The sequence below is a fragment of the Pseudopipra pipra genome, chromosome 1 (assembly GCF_036250125.1).
Source record: "Pseudopipra pipra isolate bDixPip1 chromosome 1, bDixPip1.hap1, whole genome shotgun sequence".
Lineage (NCBI taxonomy): Eukaryota > Metazoa > Chordata > Aves > Passeriformes > Pipridae > Pseudopipra > Pseudopipra pipra.
In genome coordinates, this window is record NC_087549.1 from 62,812,381 (window position 1) to 62,835,558 (window position 23,178).

General features: G+C 36.2%; 1 protein-coding gene across 2 annotated transcripts in view; it reads left to right on the top strand.

Annotated features, from left to right (window-relative positions):
- Positions 1–23,178, top strand: part of ELP2 (elongator acetyltransferase complex subunit 2) — a 37,470-nt gene that overhangs the window by 5,195 nt on the left and 9,097 nt on the right. The window contains exons 5-14 of one of the 2 annotated variants that reach the window (XM_064659027.1): positions 38–115; positions 4,461–4,525; positions 10,307–10,373; positions 11,278–11,412; positions 12,354–12,449; positions 14,241–14,341; positions 15,471–15,602; positions 16,082–16,231; positions 19,474–19,662; positions 21,740–21,809. In XM_064659027.1, coding sequence (XP_064515097.1) covers positions 38–115; positions 4,461–4,525; positions 10,307–10,373; positions 11,278–11,412; positions 12,354–12,449; positions 14,241–14,341; positions 15,471–15,602; positions 16,082–16,231; positions 19,474–19,662; positions 21,740–21,809 — 1,083 coding nt within the window. The remainder of the gene's footprint in view (positions 1–37; positions 116–4,460; positions 4,526–10,306; positions 10,374–11,277; positions 11,413–12,353; positions 12,450–14,240; positions 14,342–15,470; positions 15,603–16,081; positions 16,232–19,473; positions 19,663–21,739; positions 21,810–23,178) is intronic. The other variant, XM_064659033.1, reaches the window with a different exon arrangement.

Below are 23,178 nucleotides of genomic sequence, written 5' to 3' on the forward strand. Positions count from 1 at the left end.
GTGAATAAGATCAACACTGTCTGTTCCTGTTTTCCAGCTAAATGCATTGAAATTCTGCAGTTTGGAAATGGATTTGTTATGGATGTCTGCTTATCCTTCTTGCCTGGCAGCAATGGTAAGTACAGCTGCACAGCTTGAATATCAATGCAGGAAACATAAAATCTAAGAAATCCCCCAAACAAATTTTCACTTGACTGACTCCAGACTCTTATGCCACAGTTTTTGTTTTCTATGGAATAACCTAAGCTGATGTTTGTATTTAAAGGTTTTCAATGAACTCTTCTTAGTAATTAGAAAAACACCGACTGATTACAGTGTCTTCAAAATGACACTGGAATGGAGTTTTTAGTTGAACTCTTGAAACGGAGAGCTTTAAAAGGAGGTAACAATGCTGTATGTGAATAGGATAGGATGATCATAGAATATGCTGAGTTGGAAGGGACCCATAAGGATCATTTAGTTCAGCTCCTGGCCCTGCACAGGACCATTCCCAAGAGCCACGCCATGTGCCTGAGAGTGTTGTGCGAATGCTTCTTGAACTCTGTCGGTCTTGGTGCTGTGACCACTTCTGAGGGGAGCCTGTTCCAGTTGTCAACCATCCTTTGAGAGAGAAACCTTTTCCCAGTATTCAGCCTAAACCGTATGGCTTCCCCTCTGGACCCTTCACCATCTTTGTTGCCCTCCTTTGGATGCTCTCTAAAAGCTTAATGTCTTTTTTGTATTGTGGTGCCCAAAACTGCACATAGGACCCAAGGTGAGGCTGCACCAGTAGTTGCACCTACTCCTTATTGTGCTGCTGTGTATGTTTGTTCTTGAATTGAAGGGCAAGAGCCAGAAAAAGAACTCTCAGGCCTGCATTGAAAATTACAGATTAACAAGCAGTGCTTATCACCTGTTCAGTCTTAAATGTGAAAAAACCTGAGATGCTGAACTAGTTTAACCTGACTGTTCAGTATGGTTTATATAGTTTTCTATTAACATAAATGCTCAGATTTTGTAGCCTGCCACAGGCACATTCTTTTGTTGCAAATATGTAGAAGTTTTTTTTTTTTTTTAAGCTACATGTATCCTCAAGCCAGATACACAAGTTAAGTTTTTGTTTAAGTATCGTTACAGTCTTTCATGTGGATGGAGATGTGCTGGGGTCCCAAGAGAAAAAGTACTAAATTTTCTTACTGTATCTAGAGTTTTCAACTCTTTGCTGAATGCATTTCACACTGATATGTTGTTTTGATTATATACCTCCAGAGTAGTTATTCACTAGCTTATTTTATTCTTTGGCTTGTGATAATTCTGGGAGATATGAAAGCTCTATAAAGATATGTTGTCCCATTTGAAAATACCAATCTCTGTTTTCAGGGTGTGTCTGATACCAAAAGCATCATCCGCACCAGTAAAGAGCTTTTAAACCTCACTCTCTTTTTCTCCTGTGAATGTGCTAACAGATGGTTGCTGAGATGAAGTTAAAAGGCTTGAGGATAAATTAAAATCATTACCTCCAATATGAATTTTGTTAGAAGTGAAGCATCTGTGGTGCCAGCTTAATGAGTATATCATTCATATTGCAAAGCAATGGATTATTTCTTCATTTATGATACTGTACAGATAAGAAATAGTCACTAACACTCTAGAGTAGTGCATCTGTTTAATGTTGTATATAAGAGAAGTGATTATTCACTTTGGAAACACCTTAAATTAAGATTTATCTTAATTTATCATTTTTGCTGAAAGTTATGTTAAGAGCTTGACAGTCCTTTACTACAGACTCTTTCCATCCCCATTCAAATTAGTTATCCTAAGTAACACAGTGCTCATAACATGAGAAAGAGTACTTTACTTTTCTGAAGAACTGAAACTATTTTTGAATGAGAAGTTATTTGCATAGGTTTTGTATGGAATTAGAAAAAAAATTCCTATACTTTGGTGTTTTTCGTGCCAATGAACTGTGTTGCTATAATTGTCACAGAATAGTTTAGATTTGGAACCACAAATGTACTACTAGAAATGTTTCTTGGAGAAATCTATAGAGGGGCTTTTAATATAGCATAGCCATGTTCTCTGTTTTCTCCATAAACCTGACATAATCATCCATATAACAGAACTGCTTTTATTCAGAGGAATATGTTAATTCTGAAATCTAAATGAAGTAGCTTAAAATATATTATTAAAAATATCTCTACTGATCATTTTGTCAGAAACGTTAATCTGTAGTGGCAATTTGGAATTTTTATGAGCTTCAGGGAAAAATGATCTATGAAAACTTCAAGAGTTGCTCTGAAATCTTTATGAAGGCTGTGTTGTCAGCTGTATTAAGATTTAAAAAAATCTTTTCTCTTGGGGAAAATCTTCATTTCTTAAGTCAGGAATTAAATACAGAATTATTTTTCTGAAAATCGTAAACTACACTTCTAAACTAGAAGCATTTGCAGTAACCTCTAATTTCACCAAGCAAAGAAATGTAAAGCTTACATTGAGATTTGATTTGTACACAATGGATGCTTTAGCTTTCAGAAGGCATTGATGTTCATGATGCCTAGTATTTTAACTGATTGTCCTCAAAAATAAATTATTAAAAAAAAATTGACCCATTTTTGTGAAGAAGTCAAATGGGGAAAGCTGATAGACTTCTCATGAAAATCTGACCAGTCATTTGCAGGTGGAATACAGCTTAAGCACTTTACTGAGCAGCCTCTTAGCTGAGGAGTTTCTGTACATTTGTTTCTGAGTCTTGAAGAAGATCTTTGTGCTGTTTTGGTTGGTTGTCTGCAGAACTCTGCTTCTAAAATGCTGGGAATAGGATTTACTATTTCACAAATCTTGATCAGCTCTTTTGTCACATTCTGTGTTTCTTCCTACCACTTGGACAAGTGCCGTGATGTAGCTTGGCCTTTGACAGTAAATAATTGTCTCCTCAGAACTGAATTACAACAGATGGAAAAAAGAGCAAGTGAACTTGAAAAAGCTTTGCTGATCCAACTTACTTTTCTTATTTCCTTTGTAGGACTTTTATTTCAGTAAGATTCTAATAACCTAGAACATTTATATAAGAAACTGTATTCTGGTCTGGTTTTGCCAGTTACACATTTCTTGATAGAACTTTTGAGTGAAACTATTTGCATTTGTCTGCTACAGCAACTAGATCATAACTCTGTCCTTGTTTTTATTAAAGTTTCATTCCATGGAGTAAATATATGGTTAGAGTAATGGACTGTTTCCAAGAACATCCATTGTATTGTATTCTGTGGAAGAAAACCTCATCCTTGCCCAATTTTTGTGGACCCGACAACCAGGTCTTCTTTCACAACAACTCATTGCCTCCAGTTCAAAGGGGGATTTTTTTTAGCCCTATGTAAAATGAGGGGGAGATGGAGGTGAAATGTGACTTAGATGTTGGGAAAAAGCGGCAAATGATGGAGGTACAAGAATGTGGAATGCAGCTTTAAAGTGCAAGAGGAACAGCAGATAACTAGGCACAGATTTGGTACAAGCAGAAAGAGGAAATTAGCATACAGCATAAAAGTATTATGAATATTCAAGTTGATTTTGGTCTATCCACACTAAAGGAAATAGTTGATTTTAGTGAAATTTAGTATGTTGTTTTCTACTCAGACTTGAGAAATGCAAATGTCTAGCCCTGAGAACTTATTTCTTCATAATTTTATGATGAATTCATTTTCTTTTACTGTTTCAGTCCCTAGCAGTAGTACTTCATCCTTAGGTCCTAAAAAAAGAGTAGAGTTAGGCTTACCTGTTTCCCCCCATCATCTTCTATGGGAGAGATGAACTAATACACTGCCTAACTTCTCTTCTTTTACCCTTAGACGTAACTTTGCTTGGTTTGATTCAATAGACTTATGGGGTTTATGCACTTTCTAGGATAGCCGGTGGAAGTAAACTACTACTCAAGACTTGAGTACGTTTATAATAATGTTCTTTGCTTTCATATTCTTGGTTACAGATAGTGGTGATCTGTCTTCCTTTTTTGGTCTGTCTTTTTATTTGCTGTATAATAATTGTACTAACTTCATCTAAACTTACTTCAGTTGATTTAGGAACTTGAACTGCATTAGTTTTGAGTCATTTTGTTTTGCTCCTTGCTTCCTCTTTATTTAGAGCAAATACCTGTTGATATCAATAAAATATAATTAATTAAAAACCTTGAACTTCCTACAGATATGGGAGTATGAGGTGAACTACTCTTTTTGGCATCTTAAATATTTGCAGATATTATTTGCATGCCGAAATAACTTCTGAGTTTTGTGTTCTTGAGATACTAGCCTATTTCAAATATTGTTAGGCATGTAATGTAGAAAACATTAAAAAGTGGTATCACACTTGCCTGTCTGTAGATGGTAATATATTTCTTAATACTATATTAATTTTTATATTAGCTTTATATTTTTTTCATATCTTAGAATATTAGATTTTATGAAAAATGAAGACTTTCTTTTCCTTTCCAGTACCAATTCTGGCTTGCGGTGGTGACGACTGCAAAATAAGTTTGTTCATACAGCAGAATGGTCAGGTAATTGCAGTTTTTGTCTCTTCCTTAGAACATTACTCATTTCTTCTGCTTCTTTTCATATGTGCTATAGATTAAGTTCTTCATTAAGTACTATCTGTGTCTAGATAGCCCTGACATACAACTGCCCCTTTTCAAATAGTTTATCCATTTTTCTAAGTAATGGTGGAATGCACATACAGAATATTGAAGTTGGATTCAATGTATGAAAGTGTTAGTTTTTCTTAACTTTTTTCCCCTGTGTGAAGATAGCCTGTGTTTCTATTCCCACTGATACAAAATAGCTGCAACTGTCCTTCTTTATTAAGTATCCATGCATTGAGTGGTTCATATGGAAATGATATTACTTTCAGTCTATAAATTCTTATAATAAAACTGTTATGATTTATATCTGAGGAATTTTATGGGGTTTTTTTGTTAAGTATTTTATGCTAAGTATAATTTTATGCTAAGTATGCTCTTGATGTTTGAATGCTTTTGAACATCAAAAAACATTTTTAGGAGTATCTGATCTTCTAAAAGCACACATATTTTTCATGTATTATTTTTAAGCTGGCAATTTTAATTTTTCGTACAGATGAATGTTCCTTTGGAGCAGTAGAAAAACATTATGTCCTCCCTTGCATCTGTTAGATTCTAAAGCATGTGTTGAATGACTGTTTTCCAAAACAGAAGTCAGCGTCACTTTTTTTCTCTCTCTCACTCCCTTAAAAAACCCCTCAAACCACAAGCGCTGCCCCAATGCACCAGTGAAACTACGAAACCCCCATTGAAACTGGCATGTGTATTCTTCTGGATCTGTTCAGGCCCAGTGCCCTTGGAGATTAAAGAATAGACACTCCTTTTTTCTTTCTTTTTTTTTTTTTTTTTGAGAAAGATTAAAGCTACTTTATAGATAACTTGCCAGTTCGTGTTGCCATATACAACAATAAGATATTTTGGTTGCTGTTGTTATAAATAAAATAAGTACTTCCTTATTTGTCTGCTATGTTCAGTGATTTCGTGACTACTAAGCAGAAAAGAAGGGTGCTATCTAAGATTTTAAAATTTTTTTTTTCTTATTTAGCTCGTGAGTTAATTTAGTGAATTCTGTGGGAATTAGCAATGGCAGAATGCCACATGATTCTCAGTGTGCTAAAGGAAGACTTATCTCAGGGGCTGTGCAGTTGATTTTTCTCATTCAGAGTCTGCAACTTGTTTTCTTGTATGATTCAGATTAACAAATTGTATAGATTTGACTGCCAAAAATGTTCAGAGATACATAACTTATTTTGCCAATTGTTGGCCAAACTTTTGAGTATAGCAATAGTCTTAGCCATTCTTAAATGCAGTCAGTCTGTGGAGGATAAAGAAAGGTAACTTGTTTATTCAAGTTTCATCTTCGTCTTCATGAGCAAGTTTGTGGTGTTTTCTTTTTTTTGGAAGTAGTAGAAAACTTTATTTGTACAAGGGATGAGCAATTTTCTCTTATTTTACATGTGTTATTTTTCACACCTTCAACTTTAGAAAGTGTTTTCACCAGCTGTTCTGGCAGAGTTGGTGTTCAGAGTATCTCTTAAATGAGGTGGGACTTCCTGTTGGTGCCTATCTTAACTTTCCAGAACATCTCTTTTAACTAAGTGGACTGTGTAGGTCTCAAAGAGAAGAGACCAAATCTGATTCCTTGTAAAAGTGCTTGTGTGGTGCATTGCTAACAGAATTAAAACATCCTCGCAAGCCTTCTGACGTAAATTCCTTCCTAGCTGCTAAAGGCAGGTTCTCCTCTTTAGTCAGATTCTCTCAGATCTGCTGACACCTTTTTATATGGCTACTGTAGTACTCTTAAAGGTATTTGAAGGAAGTGTTACCGTTGTCCTGCCATTTTTTACTAGAACTTAGCATAGGAGAGTCATTAGAATCTAAACTCTGTTACTCCCTTAATGGTAAGGATTTGTGGCTCTGTCCTGTTAATTGTGACTCTTGTAAACCACTTACTTTAGTTAACACCCTAAAAAAAATTGTATGAATCCAGAGGTAGAATGTACATTCATGAAACTTAAAGGGCACTGTTAGATGCTGAGGGAGGATGAGGCATCTTCAGTTAGCTAATTCAGGCTACCTTTCAGTAAACTCATTAATTTTACAGTTGAAACATATTTATTCATTAACAACTACTCGGTTTTTGAAATTGAATGGACAGGCTTTAAATATTTTTAAGATTCCCTACCCATAGATCCCTTCCTGTGTTAAGTAGTAGAGAGAAAAATAAACTATTTGCTTTTCTGACTTGTTGAAAGAGGGTATTGATTTATGGAAGTATCCAGGGAAAAATCTTTCAGAAACCATTATATGTCTTCCTGCTTGAGGTATAATATCTATGGATGTGGCCTATGGAGGGGAAATAAGTAAGCCAGGTGTCATAAGGGCATCAAGATAGAGCTTTAGACCAAAACATTTCTATATTCAGCTTGGTTTCTCTGAGAAGATGATGCAGTGCGTGTTTGACTAGGTTTCACCCAAATAATTTGGCCTAATTGCAAAGTGGAGTAAGAGACTCAAAGACAATTTAGGCTCTTTCTAATGTGATGAGATATACAGATGCAAGAGGGATATCACATCTAGCATCTGCTGCAGAAAAAATGAGAAGGCTTGAACCTCTGTTGCCAAATTTGCCAAACAATGCTACTAGCCTGATCCTGAAGAAGATGTACCCCAAGTGTGGGCAGAATTAGTTGTTCAGAGTGTGCTGAGCACGTCCACAGACAAACTGGCTTCATCAGTTTTGCTACCTACAGAACAGCTTTATTCTTTGCTTAAAAGAAAAGAGACCAGATTGTTGCTTAGCAGCAATGTTCAGAGATTAGTTAAGAGGCATGGGAAAGCCTGTGAAGTAGGTGAGTCAGACCATGAGGTTTTGTTAAATTTAACTCTTAGTACTCTAACTTCTTATGTAACCAGTGAAGACCAAGTGGAAAACTGAAATAGAGAAGGAGAAATATGAGATATAGAAACAAAATCTGTAAAAAAGAGAAGAGTGACAGCTCAAAATACTGGTAAATATATCCTAGACAATAATAAAAACTTTGACTGAGTCACTTAAAAATAATGACCACATGCATCTGCAAGGAGCTTTATATTGATTAAATTTTAGAACAGAATACATCTAACAAGCCGAATATGTGATACTAAGAAACACAGTCTTCAAAGAAAAGGGCAAAAACAATACAAGAAACCCTAGCAGAAGGCATAACAGCAACACTACTGCTTGCTCAGATTCAGTGGACAATTTTTATTTTTATGGGAAACAATATCTTGAAAACTTTGGGTGAATCATAGAATATCTCAAGTTGGAAGGGACCCATAAGGATCATTAAGTCCAACTCCTTGCTCCTCACAAGACTACCTAAAATTAAATCGTATGACTAGGAATGGTCACAGTCATGCTTTGTGCCATCTTCCTTCTGTACGTGGTAACGGACCTTGTGTTCACCACTGTTTTCCAGACACTCTACTGACACTGTTCAGATAGGTGCAAAGTTGAGGATGATATGATAGGAATGGGAAAGACAGCACCGTGAATTTTTCATTTAAGGGAGTGAACATATTTACAGAGGTATGGGGATATCCCTCCTCAGCAACGGGACCACATACAGCATCTGGTGCTAGTATTACTGCTGATGAGTGAATATGAGGTAATGAAATTCAGAAACCTCCACCTTAAACCAGGTGAATTGCCACCAAGTACAAGGGGACTATGCAATGTAAGCATGTAAAAATAAAAATTAGTAGGCTTCTAGCTGACTGGTTAAGAGTGCTTGTTCTATAGCACAAAGAAACTGAATGCTTGACTTAAAGCTAAGTAGTGCATAAAAGCCCATTTGGGAAATGACTTAGAAACCTGGGGTGGTATTAATAATCTCAAAGTAATTAGTTTTACTCTTTAAAGAAAGAACAAATGGCTGCTTTTTGTAATAGTTCTTTTTGATGTGAGATGATGAGGGTGATTAGAGAAAAAACATGCCACAACACCTTGAAATTAAAAAAAGGAAAATTATTAGATGTTTGTTTAGATTAATGTTAAAGTCAAGTTTTAGGAGATGGGCACACTGTTTAACATTAACAGAACCATAAAAGAGAAGTATTTTAGCAACAGTTCAACCTAAGCCAGTCTTTCATTTGGAAAAAACCTTACCAACTTACCTTGGTGAATATAAAATACAGAGCATTATGTCAAAGATGGTGTAAATGAATAAATAAATACATGTTTTATCTACTGTCTGAAATATGAATTGTTAATTTTTTTTTTTAATGTATTGTCAGAAACGTAGTCTTGAGGAAAAATCTTAGGTTGCTGTTTGATCTTGCTTCCTGGGATGTTCCTGTCTTTACTTACACATAATATGTTGGGTGCTTAACATAAATATAGATCTGAAATGCCACATCCAGAAGTACCAGTGAGTCCAGAAGTGACTAGCTAAATGAGGCTTAGATGGCCGTGAGAACACATTCTTAAGACCAAAACTTTCTGATTTGGAAGTATCTGATCAGCTGTTCTAGCTTGGTATTTCATATATAGATTGTTCTGTAATTTTAGGGGCATTTTACAAAGGCATGTAGTCATGAGACAAGGGCCAATGGGTTTAAACTGAAAGAGGGTAGGTTTGGAGTAGATACTAGAAGAAATTCTTTGCTGTGAGGGTGGCGAGGCACTGGAACAGATTGCCCAGAGTTGTGGATGCCCCATCCCCAGAAGTGTTCAAGGACAGGTTGGATGGGGCTTTCAGCAACCTGATCTAATGGAAGGTGTCCCTGCCCATGGCAGGGGCTTTGGAACTAGATGATCTTTATTGTCTCTTCCAAAGCAAACCGTTCTATGATTCTGTGACTGCAAATGTAGAACAAGGAGAAGCCAATGACAATGATGGGAAGGTGATTTTGCAGAGTATCAGAAACTTTGGGTGAATGAGAGAGGCATCAATTTCTGAGTATGGTTTTTTCATACTGCAGATTTTTCCTTTGGCTGAGTTACTGTTGATTACCATCAACTCTGTAGCAGAAGAGAGAGATTTTGAGAAAGAGCAGACATGCAATGAGAAAGGCTCTTGTTTTTGCTCCTAGATAGGGAGAAAGAGCTCTGTTGCAGAGTTGTGCTGATAGCAGAGGCTATCATTTAATCTTAGCTCTTAGTAGGCCTAGGTAAGGGATTTAGCAGAATATAAATGCCAGAAATAATGTGATATTTATTCATGCTAAACTACAGTAGTGTTTTAACAGTAATGGTTATTTCAGACATTTTAAGTCAACTTGAGATAAAAAAGTGTCATGAAAGTGTCAAAGAGCTGTTTCTGGGCAAAGAAAAATAGAAATGGTTTAAACGCTAAGTAAGCAGTAACCACTTAATTGAATCAAAATAAAATGGTAACATTATAAGAGAAATTATTTGTCGGGTCATACTAGCATTATGTTATTCTTTGTGTACCGCAGTAAACCTGATAAAGATAAAAAAAAATTTTATCTTTATCATAGGGAGACTGTAGCCTCTTGAGGGTGTGCACCTTAAATTCACATTCTTTCCTGCTCATGTATGGGTAATGCCATAATGTAACGTGTTTATCTAATGGTAGTAAAACCAAAACGGCTTATGAGAATCTATCTGTAAACAAAAATGTTTAGTAGCAGCTGAATTTTTTCCAGTTTCAAGTAGTGGAGCTGTAAATATAAAAGACTTGAAAAACCAAAGCTTGTTGGTGATATGTGCATAGTAATTAAGTGCATTTCTGTGATATAACAGGAATTCTTGTTCAGTTTCAGAAAACATTAATACTCCCTGGACATGAAGATTGGATAAGAGGTGTTGAGTGGGCAGTCTGTGGTCAGTATGAAAGATGAATAAAGTGGAATACTGATTTAATGACAGTACTACTTGTATTACCCCTCCAGCAGATGACTTTGATGCACTGTAGCACCTCAGCTCTTGCAGTTGTGATGTTTGGTTTCCTGAGATGGTGGTACTAATATTAAAAATCAAGATGGAACTTTGTGTCCTGTTAAGATGTAAACATTTTTCTTGCTTGCTTCAAGTATGTTTACCTAACTGATACCTAAATGCAAACAAATTGGAGTTTTAGCAATAAACAGATATCTGTATCTGAGTGAGGAAGAGTTGGCTGCTTTTTCAGTGGGGAGAGTAGGGGGAAATAGTCCTTTTCTCTTTTCTTCTCCTGCTTCCCCTCTTTTTTTTTTTTTTTTAAGAATAAGAAATTAAGAGGATAATGTTTTCAGATGTTAACTAATCAAATAGCTGGCACAAATAAAATAGATGGAATTACAGGAGCTCCAACCCTGAAGAAAAGAAAGGAGGAAAGGAGTTCTTGACAAGTATTGAGACTAATTGGTAGAATTCCAACAGCAACAGCCATAAGTAGTAGGAAAGCATATGTAGAACAATATATGTGCAGTATTTACCATGTTTTCCACATTTTGTAAGCAGGGATATGTTCCTAGTCAGCGTGTTATAAATTCATAGAGAGTTTGAAATTAGAAAGTGAGTTGATGTTGAAATAAAACAACAACTTGTTGTATGTTGTATGATATTGTATGATGTTATATGTTGTATGATATTGTACACAATATGTTTTGTATGATATTGTGTACAATAGGAAAATTTGGATAACACTGTAGGTGCGTTTTTGGAAAGAGGGTAGGTTAATCATGGCTGTGACTGAATGAAAAAGCAATGAGAATGCGGGTCTAATTTTTTCTTTGAAAACAAACAGGGGAAGACCTTTTTTTAGCAAGCTGTGCTCAGGATTGTTTGATAAGAATTTGGAAAGTGTGTACAAAATCAAAGCAACTTCCAGAAACTGAAGATGATTCCATAAGATTGAAAGAGAATGTTTTTACTGTGAAAGGTAGGTAACAGCTGTAAAATTCTCTTGCACAACTTTTCACTTGTGTATCTCTTCATGGTTTTAGGCGAGCTAACGAGGTGGTTGCCATCTAATTTGGTTTGTTTCTTGTATAAAAAGACTGTGAGATGGATCTGACTGCCTTATTTTTAGCTGTTAGAAAAAGCGGAGTTACTGTTTTAAAGCCGTGACTATGTAAAGTTAATGATGTGTTACAAGCAATGGTGAAGCAGTGAGAGAGCTTAATATTAACATGCACTGTTATGTGTATTCCAAATGCTGTATGTAGGACATGTTTGTCTGTGGGAAGTAAGCTATTGTGCAGTTCTCCTGCAGTTTAATAGCATATCTTTAATTTTGTTTCAAATGCAATTAGTTAAAAGGTGCTTCTATTACTTAAACTTTCGAAACATACTGGAGAGAACAGATAAGTATGTGCAAGCTTACTTTATGGTTGTTTAACGTACTGTTTGAGCACTGTAACACCAGAGGTTCGCGTTGCTGCTGTTGTGGGATAAATTATCAGGCAACGAAGGTAATATAATGAAGTGTGTATGATGTTATGTGTAAAAAATGCTCCTGCTACTTCCTGCAAATCCTGATTCATTGTCTGAAGTATCTTAATGCTTGTATTTTGAGTCATTTGGAGATGCAAATATGCTTAAGACTATGGGTAGAGCCAGTGTCAGAGCATTTATTTCAAAATTGCGGGAGAGTTCTTCAGGAATTCTGTGATACCACTCTGAGGCAATACACTGACCTCTTCAATCTGGTACTCAGGACTTGTAGCAAAGTAGGTTTTCAAGGAGCTGTTCAATGTCAATAAGCTATTGAGATACTGGAAGATGTTGAAACAGTTGATTATTCTCACTGAAGATACCAGAAATGACCTGGTTTTGTCGTGGCTTTTAAAAAGCAATGTGCTTTTCTCTGATTTCTGGTAGATACTGACACATCATATGCAATTACTTTGGAGTCGGTATTGGCTGGTCATGAAAACTGGGTGTATGCAGTTCACTGGCAACCTTCATTTTCCAAAGGTAAAAAGATACTAAAAACGTAGCAACTGTGTTAAGTGTTGTATACACAGAGTACAGTCACGTGTCTTTGTTTTGTGTTTGCATGTTCACTTGTTACTGTAGACTATGAAAACCATTTAATTCTGCAAATAAGGTTTTATGAGTAAATGGATGTTGCCTTTTACTCAGGTTTTCTTTAAAAAATGAAATAAAATAACTGAGCTGTAATGACTTTACTGTAATTGATTTGTTGGTTATGGCGTACAAATTAATTAATCAGTATGAATTAATAGCTCTAATAGTTTATTTTTATATATGTATTTGAAATGCCTGTTCTTCAGAAGGTAAACATTACCTTAAGAGCACTCCTTTCTTTTTTGTGGAGTAGAAAGAAAAAATAGCAACATTCAGAAGATTAATCTTCAGTCTTCCATGCATTAAGATAACATGCCAGGGGTTCCTGGAGTATTGATTTTCTCTAGCCATAAAGCACTAGTGCAGATTCTCATTGAAAAAGTGTTATTTTAAATTGAATTTTGTATTTTATTCTAGTATTTATCTTTCTTTTAAAATCCTTAAATTTTGACAGCCTGGTTTGCAGTACTGATTTGCTGTTAGGTGTCTACCTGGTGTATAACAGAAGGAGATTCTTGGTTTGACATGCTTGCACAATCAGAATGCCCTTGTGTATTTGTACTGTCAAAGTTGCCTTTTTTTCTGATATATTTTAGAGTTACTGATGGCAGGTGACTGCAGTGGTATGAACAACATCTTTATTGGTGTATATGCAACACTTGAACAGCAGAGTGCCATTAGAATGCCAAAATAACTGTAGTGAAAGACACAGGACTTGCTTTAAAAATTTTGGCTTAGTTATCTGGTCCTTAAACTTTTTTTTTTTTTCTATTTTTTTTTTTTTTTAATTAGGCCCTAGAAAAAGATTTTTCCTCTTAGAGCACAATATAGGCCTGTCAGTCTTGTGCTGCAATTTGAAAACTGTCCTGTCAGACCATGAAGTTTTCCAAGTGTCTGACATCAGGCTTCTGCATACGTGCAGCTGCTTGCATTCTGTGGCCTGCCCAATCTTGGGTTCCCCAAAACACATTGTCAGTAGAAGCAGACTGATCTGAGAGACATATTCTCAGTGCTGAAGGTAGGTCTGGCGCTGGCATAAGATATCACATCATCATGAGATGCCCACCAACAACTCTATTATCAAGAAAAGTTCCGCAGTGGTTCTCCTACAGGTTTCACAGCCAGTTTCATCTTCCCCATTCTAGTTGTGTTCAGCATTTTTCTGGAGTGTTTCACTGTATTTTGGGAAGCAGTCCTGACTGCTTTATGTATTACAAGGTGCTACAGTGTATTGAAATCTGTAGTGAATCTAACAGTTTGGAAAAAAAAACAAACCAGGGAATACTAGGAGATTATTTTGTTTTAAACTGTAAACCTCAGTAAAAAATTACTTAAGGAATGGAACTGAGAACTGCTGTGCATTCTCTTTGTGAAGCTCCAGCCTATCCTCCAAATTATATTTAATTCAATATCAGTTTGGAGTGAGTAAGCTGTGGAATACGGTTGTTCTCATGCACATGTTTTGCATTTTCTTTGGGCGATTATGGCTGAAAAATAGAATACCTCCTAATGAACGCCTGGCAAGAATGCAACGGCTTTAAGTCTGGCATATAGGTACTGCATTGCACATCTCTGATGCTGAGCAATTTTCTTATCATGTTTGGATTACAGTATGACCAAATTTTTTTAGCAAATATTCTCCTAGGTTGTAGGGTAATAATTTTCCTTGTACTGTAGATGGCAGCATGCAACAACCAATGAGGATATTGTCTGCATCAATGGACAAAACTGTGATCATCTGGGAGCCTGATAAGGAATCTGGAGTCTGGCTAGAACAGGCAAGTGTCAGTCTTTCTCACAATATGTACTGTATTCAACTTGTGTTTTCAGTATAGTGTGTGTACTCTAGGGAACAAAAGCTTTATAAAATTCTGACAGAGAAAGGCAAAAGCAGTTTCATGCAAAAATACTCACTCTGATGCTGTGTTGCAAATAAAACTATATTTTAAAAAAAGTAATGTGATACAAAATGATTTTTATTGCTTCTTTGCTTTCTTATTACTGTATTGGAGAGTTTATAAGGTGTATTTGTGCTCAACTGTCATTCATAGTATAGCAAAACAGGTTACACATGCTCTGCTATCCTAGTAAGAGGAGGAAGAAACTTTCCTGAACTATTTGCAGTTAATCCTTGTGGGAATGTGACCCAAGCAGTTACTACAGAGCAGCTGACACGAAATTCACAAGCTTGGTTTTACTCACAATAACTTGTTCATGGACTGTGTCATTAGGTTTTTCTTCCATTTGAGCTGAATACTCATGTCACTGTAGTATTTTGAAAGCTGCTCTAATGTGGAGCATCCTAAATAAACAAGTGGTATGACAAGATTTCTCTAGTGCTTTGATTGATGTCTTTGTTTTCAGTTGACCTGCTTTTCCAAATTGCAGTAGTTCAGCTGAAATTGTTTGTGTTGGGTTATGCCAACCATTGTTTGTGATCTTTCCTGTCACAAAGGAAGTTCCAATCCTCTCTTGGGTGAAAAAGAGAGAATTACAGTAGTGTATTTATTTTTCCTCTGTTTCACTGAAAAGTTCTTGTGCCTTTGTACTGAAGTAGAAATTAGTTCATAATCAAGTGATCACATGGAGATGCCATTTGATGTCTTTAGTTGTAATGCTTAGTCGTGGCTAAATTTACAGGCTTCTAAAAATGGGTTGTGCAGTAAAGCTTGTTGCAAGTTGTTATTCTTTTATTCTTTCACTTTACATTCTATTTCCATTGGTTTGACCACAAGTGTGCAGCTTGAAGTTCAGATCAGTTCTTAACTTTGCAATTAAAATATTCTTTAAATGCATTTGTGTGCATAATGTGAACTTCTGTCTGTAGGTAAATTTTCATCTCATGAAATAAGAATGATTTCCTGTGAGTGGAAGACCATTTTCATAGATATTTCACTTCTAATTCAGGTACGGGTAGGTGAAGTGGGTGGCAATACTCTTGGATTTTTTGACTGCCACTTTAGTCCAGATGGTTCGATGATCGTTGCTCATGCTTTTCATGGAGCACTACACCTTTGGAAACAGGCTACGATTAATAAGGTATGTTGGTTTTTTGTTAGTAGTATTATTTAAAAGAATTATGCTTTTATGTCACTTGAGGTAAGTTTCTGTTATTAATAGAAAAGTGTAACAGTACAATTTAAAATTAATGATTGAAATAATCCTTCTCTGAACATAATATTGTAGGAATCTCACTCCTGCACAGAAGGGAGGTTGAAATCTCCCAGGCTCTAAAACCTGTTTCTTACCTATGGGAATCATGAAGTCAGTTGAATAGACTGAACTCATTTGTGGTTGTGCTTTGTTTACAACTGAACCAATAACACAAGTTTCTCTTAGATTGGAGCAATAAATCAGTATTTGTATCTCTTTAGTCACTCTTGAGTTCTAATAATTTGCTGTTTTCAAATGTCTTTTTCTTGCTTTCTTAGAAAGTACATCAGTTCTTTTATTTTGGTTAGAATATGCCAATCAGTCAAGTGAAAACTCCTTGCTTCTTTGGGTGACTTTTTTAATAGAAAGAATGGACTCCAGAAGTTGTGATTTCAGGACATTTTAACAGTGTAGAGGATGTAAAGTGGGATCCAGAAGGAGAGTTTATCATCAGTGTGGGCTCTGATCAAACTACTAGACTCTTTGCTCCATGGAAAAGAAAAGAAGAGACACAGGTATGGTCTTCAAAGATTTTGTGAATTTGGTTAAGAGGGCTTGTCTGTCCTGAGTTTGGAACAAGTCGCCTGAATATAACTCAAACCTTAAATATCCCCAGGAGGTGATCTGCTCAAAATTGCTTGGTTTGACCATTCAATGTGTCCTGTTTTCACTGTAAAAATATTAAATGGCAGAGTTTTTGCAATCACATATGACTGCTGTTTAATCCTGAGTTCACCTCCAGATTACCTTCAGTTAGTCTTCTCCCAGGGTCTTGGAAAAGGCTCTGCAGTATTTCAGAAGGAGGAATATATGGCTGATTCTAACAACCATCTATTGCCGTTGTTTAAAAATTGGCTAAACACTGCTGCAGGTAATCATAAAGAAACTCAACTTTGGTTGTGTTTTTTTTACACAAGCTTAATCTAAAAACAGTTCTCACTATGTTTTTTTTTTTACACTAGTTTGTTTATGACTGACTGTTTTACTAGAATGGTTATCCGAACTACATGAGTGCAGTCAGAAACTAAGGACCGCACAGGTGCTTGCTCACGCCTCCTGCATTGGGCTGGGGGGAACCCTGTCTAGGAGTGCAAAAGTGTTGTGTTGTAGGAAGGGCATTTCCAGTTTCCTTCTCTGCTTTTGTCCTTAATCTCCAATCTGGAGGGTACAGCAGCTTTGTGGAAAAGATCATCATCATGGCTAGGCTTCGCGAATGAAGATTTGGGAAAGGCTCTATCCACATTTGTTCCAAGCACGCTGGTGGCTAATAAGGCCAGTACGAGATAGACACATCCAATTGCAAAAGGCACAACAGAAAGACTCCTTAGATGGTATATTCTGCAAAACACGGTTCTTTCTGCGTTGTCTTTTCTCCTCAAGAGTGATCCTGCGGACGTTCTCAAAGGAAGCAGCAGCATTATAGATGGTGTATCTCCAGACCTCCCGATTGGAGGCCAGAGTAGACCAGTTGATCGATATGGCCAAGGCTGAGATGTTATTTCAGGGAGTCCTTGTATCTTCTCTTTGGGGCTCCTCTCTTGCGGCAGCCGGTGGCAAGTTCACCATAAAGCAAGATCTTAGGGAGGTGGTGGTCCTTCATCCTTGAGATGTGCCCTGCCCAACGCAGCTGTGTTCTCAGCAACATGACCTCAATACTTGTGTGTGGAAAAGATAGTACGTTGGATTTGACATAGTGAAGCAGAGCCCAGGACTAGCACATGATGTAAGTTGGCAGCCTTCAAGAATTGTCAATATCACTTTCTCTGTGACCTACTGAAGTACCACTCTTTGTTATATATGCTGCTTGCTAAATTTTAATCCTATTTCTGAAAGAACTGAGCTTTGTATGATTTACCTGATCAGCTCTCCCTGAAACTGTTGAATCAATTGATTTAGCAGGCAGATTGTGGTCTTCATATCTAAATCTGGTGTGAACTGAATTCTTATACTTTCTGTTCTGACACAGAGCAGCCACCTTGCATCCAAGTAGTGTCAGCATTTGCTGCATGGGGTATGGGAGAAAGCTATAGTATTCTTTTGGTGAGATGAAGTGGAGGGTTGACATAGAAATGGGTCATTTGAAGGAGTCTGTTCAGGACTTCTGAACCTTGAAAACCAGGCATTTAGTTTTGCTGCTTATGAACTTGGGTAACACAGGCCTTTAGAATGCCTTAGTTTTTTTACTGAGTTTAGTATCTGAAAAATTAAAACAGGTGACATCTGATATTTATCTTAACAAGACACAATGAATGGTTCATATATCTATGAAGAGTTAGTATTACAGCTCAATATTCATATTTTTCTTTATAAAAAGGAAGCTAAGTGTTAAATGCAAATAATTATCCCTTCTTAAAGTCTCAATTCTGATAACAGAATATCAGAAATGGGGGATAATGGTCACCTTCAATTTGTCATGCAAATTTGCATTCTGATTTTTCTGGAAGAAGCTTATTGTGTGACTTATGCAGCTGTCTCTTTGTTTTGGGGTTTGAGTTTTTTGTTTTGTTTTTTTTTTTTTTTCATTCCTGTTATGTGCTGTGATCTAAAGTATGTAAAGGGTAAGAAGGGCTTTCTGCACTGTTTGATTTTATTTTTTTTTTAAGAATGAATGCTTTTTTTTGCATTGGGAAGTAATCAAGCCCTTGTGAAATCATGAGGTTTTGTAGGATGTCTCAAATTCCCGTTTAGGTCCTATTAGAAACTTGAGCATTCAAAGCTCAATTGAATTTTGAGGGTGAGGCAGTTTACAGTCAATAACATGTCTTTGTTTATATTCATATGGTATCTAGTACAATGTAGATTCTGTCTTGGCTACAGGCATTGTAATACTGAAGTAGTCTAAATTAATTTTAATTGATGAAATTAATTCTAATTCTGTTAGCTGTTAACTCTAAAGTGCACAACTAAAGTATCATATAGGAGCCGTAGCAAATGACACTTCGGAAAAATCTCTTCATGAAAGTGTATTTGCTAGAAAACAAAGATTTTTTTGAAAAAAAATTTTTCTCATGTGTAGAATAAATCAGCTTTTTAGAAAAGCAATTTAAATAATTTAATATATTTTTTACTAATATTCTTTGTTTAGTATGACTATAAAACTACCTTGTCTATCTATTTTGATTAGCTGTTAATTCTCGTTTTTTTGTGTTAAAACTTGAAGAGTGGATATGAATATAGAAAAGTAGGAAAAACTAATACTTCAAATGAAAACACTTCTATAATTTTCCAGATGTTTTTTCTACAAGAAACTATTTTGGTTTTGACAGTTTTTTTTCAGAACTTATATTAAATGGTCTCACTAAAATCAAGTATTTAAAGAAAAGAGGGAAGTAGGAACCTTTATCCTGATAACAGCAGTGCTGCTGTGCTTTGTGAAAGACAGATGAAGGAAGCAAGGTAATTATCACTACCTTTCTTAGGTCTTTCAGAGCTACAGTTTCTAAAGTAGTAGCATACAATCCTCCTTTTGCTTAGGCAATTTATGTTCTATTCCTGACTGTCTAGCATAAAGAAGTCACAGTAAGTGCCTTAAACACATCTGTGCAGGGACACAGTTTACTAATTACAGGAATTGTGTCGTGGAAAACTAGTATTCAGCTAATGTTATGTGATCATACATCAGTTTTACGCAGGTCAGTAGAAGGCTGCTTTATGTTAATGAAGTTAGCAAGTAAAGGATTAGTACTTTTTTCAAACTTGAAATCTTACTGCTTCTCTGGTTAAGGATTGTGTTTTAACTTTGTGTATGTTCATTTAGGTAACCTGGCATGAAATTGCAAGGCCTCAAGTACACGGATACGACATGCGTTGTCTGGCAATGGTTGGCCGGTTTCAGTTTGTGTCAGGAGCAGATGAAAAAGTGCTTCGAGTTTTTCGTGCTCCCAGGAATTTTATAGAAAATTTCAGTAACATCACTGGTATTTCAATGGAGAAGCTGTGCTCCCATGTAAGTGTGCTAAAGCAATGCTAAATGAAGACGACCCTCTTAGATGTAAATAAAGTTAATGCTTTAGAAAATTTCAGATCGCACTAAACTCTGTAAAAATTCCTTTAATCATTCTGAAACCTTAACCTTGTTTTTTCTTTCCCTTCTGCTTACTTCCCTGTGTGTTGTTGCATATGTATTTTTGTGGTGTTGTCATATGAAACAGGTTCTATTTGAAACCAAGCAAGACCTAGTGTCAAAAGATTGTAAAGAGTGTGGGTGAATTTTAAATAAGTCAGATCATGTAGACCACTGTACACACTTGGGGATTAAGCAAACAATAAATCTTGGGAATGTGCTTCTCCTTAATTTACGGGTGTAGTAGTCCTGGCTGGATGTAATTATCGTTGTGTGGTTATGTATTGGTATTATTAGTTGTTTTTTTTTTTTAATTGTATACTTGGAAATAGCATAAAGCTTTCAGCACTGTTGTTAGTTCTTATATATAAATATTTATAAAGATGTATTTGCTCATGCTTAATTTCCTCTTGACACTGAAAATTTTTTTGAGGCCTCTACATTCCAATTCTTAGTTGTTGGTACCTATGCTGTCCTGCATTGCTGTCCTTTCTTTGCTCCCCATTTGCATTAAGATCTAATTCTGGTTTTCCCTGCATTTTGTAGAGCAGACCTTGTTCAAGATAGATGCCTCTGTACAGTGCCTTGCGTTCTCTTTGGATTTCTTGCTCAAAAGCAGTGTTTTCTGTGCAGTGTCTCGGAGATGGATTGGCCTTTCAATTTAATTTAACAATTGAAATATCTGGGAAACAAGTATAATCATTTTTGATACCAAGAAGTCACACAAGTAGCTGTTTAGTGCTTTAGTTCCACAAGACTTTGTAACCATTTGCATTAATGACCATTGTACAAAAAAGTCTCTGCTTTTATAATGCTGGCAGATACCATTATTTTACTTTTATGTAGACTTTTCTTATCGGCTCTTCGTCTGAGTGCTGTTTTTTGATTCATGATATCACAAAGTGTTCACATGGGCTTTGGTTAAAGAGGAAGGCTTTGTGAGCTCTAATGATACAGCTACTCTTAAGTAGCTTTATTGAAATTGTTTTCTGTGAAAGCTTTTTATCGTTAAAGTGGGTAAGCTTTTTTGTAATTTGGCTCACATGCCTTCCCCCAAAAAGTACTTAAAACCAACAAAGCCACCTTTATGTTCAAAAAGGGTTGAATAGGATTATATTCAGTTCAAATCCATTGGATTGTATTATACTTAGGGTTGTAACGAAGAACCATTTTTGTTTTAGGGGCCTTAGACTTGTATGTGTCTGTCATATGTTTTCTCATCTAATTATGAACATATAAATAAATTTTAAGCTGTCACCTAAATTATTGATTTAATTCTGTAAAACAGTCTTTGAACTTTTCAGACACTGTAAGGAAGGGATTTTACAGCTATTAAATCTTTTTCATCTCTGCACAAAGGTCCGCAAGTTCACTTACCCTTTCTAAATTTTTACTTTTTTCCCTATACCATTATAAAAGTAATTTCTGACTGATGATTTGTCTTTCCCCTGTGCTGCTTTAAACAGGCACGTATTCCAGCCACATCTCTGTGCTATTTACTGAATTGTGCTTGAAGTTGTGGTCACAGGCACTCAACCCCCCCCCCTCTCTTTTCCAAAATGCTGCTTTATTATTTCACCTCAGAACAGCTTTTCCCCGTTCTGTTGTGTTAAAATCTGCAGTGCTCTCAGTTAATAGATTAATTGTCATGTATGTGCTGGAATAAATAAAATTGTCGAAGAAAACCTGTAATTAGGGATGAAGAAAACTCTTGAGCTGAGGCCTAAGAAAAGGTATGTGGGTTTTTTGTTGGTTAGTTGGTTGGTTGGTTTGGTTTTGTTTTGTTTTTCTTTTTTTTCTGGTGGAGTACTGGTCTTTGTTTTGTCCAGGATTGGAAGTTTTTCAAAGTTTCCCCTTTCAATTCTCTAGGAAAGTAACTCTCAGACTTTCTTAAACTGTGGCCTTTGAAATCCAAACCTACATAACAATCTGTGTGTAACCTTTTTTTTTTTTAATTCAGCAGTCATCTGATCTTCCAGAAGGTGCAACTGTGCCAGCGTTGGGATTATCCAATAAAGCTGTTTTTGAAGGTATGGCAGTGAGAAATAATGGTTATGATGTTTCATCTGGAAACGTTTTTTAAGTGATTGTTTTAATGTACATATTTTTTGTAGGTCTGTAAGTGCAGGCGTTACTGCAAGTTCAGAGTCTAGAAATAAAATTGTGCAAAGTGTTTAGTTCTCTGGTAGCACCTAAATATGGTGCTTAAAAATAAAAGCACGAGTGAGGATCTTTTCTCCCTTTCTCTGCCTTTTGTTTTTTCCCCCTAAACATTCCCAAAAGTCTTGTGCAAGCCCAAAATGCTTTCTCTGCTCTCCATATTGTGTCCTGCACCTCTGTAGGAATTAACCCCACTCAGTCTGAACAGGGCTCCTGAGAGCCTCATTGCTCTTCTGTGATGCATCTGGGAATAGCCAGGGCAGGATACTATAAGAATTCCTCACCTGACATTTTTCTTCTTTTTTCCATGCTCACTACCCCCCCACCTCCCTGCCCTAAGAAGACTAATGACTTCTAGTCAAAAAATTAGTATTGAATAGCATACTGTGAAAACTAGGTTCAGAGTTATTAAAGTAAAACTACCTGTTACTACTTGCAGTTGCTCTGTAAAATACCTACCTAGCTACATTCTCGAGTCCTTTTCACACTCTCCTCACATGTTATCACCTTTGTAGAAGCTTATAGAAGTAATGCTTCTTTGAGGGGAATCAGTCAGATTTTCTCTTACAGTGAAAATAACCGTTTCTCCAGGTAAATGATGCTTTGTAGAAAGTATTGGGAGGGAAGAATTAGTTAGCCAACAGCAAGTAATGTTGTGTCTGTAAAGACTGGTGGGGCACCAGGTGAATTTCTTGGGGAGGCATTGGAAATTACATTGTGGGGGAACAAGGAAGGAAGGACAAGCACCTGTGTAGAGTGATAAAAAATATTTTCTTGAGAGTGAGGACGAGACTGGTAGTCTGGTTTTTGATAAAGTCTCTGGTAAAAATGCACTATAGTGGAATCTACAAATTAGGTCAGACCTGTTTTTTGTCTGCTTAAAGCTTTTTCAGAAGGTGTGATCTAAAAAAGGAAGCATTTTAATAAGCTTTGTCTCCAAGGTCTCTGGTGGCAATAAGCCAAATTTTCCTAAGCCATTTGTGAGAGAAAAACCAGCTTTGTTGTACTTGAAATACAACTCATACTTGAAATAACTCATAAAATATATTTTGGCAAAGTTTTTTTTCCCATGCTTTCTAATGAGTTCTTCTGCTGAGAGAGGAGAAAAACCCCTCCTTCTCTATCTTCTCACAGAGAATAACTAATATCCGCTGATTTCACATGGCCCACCCAGAAGCAGCCCTATGAATAGAATTTTCCTGCCTTGTCCACCACTGCTCACCCAATGCTGTCAGCACT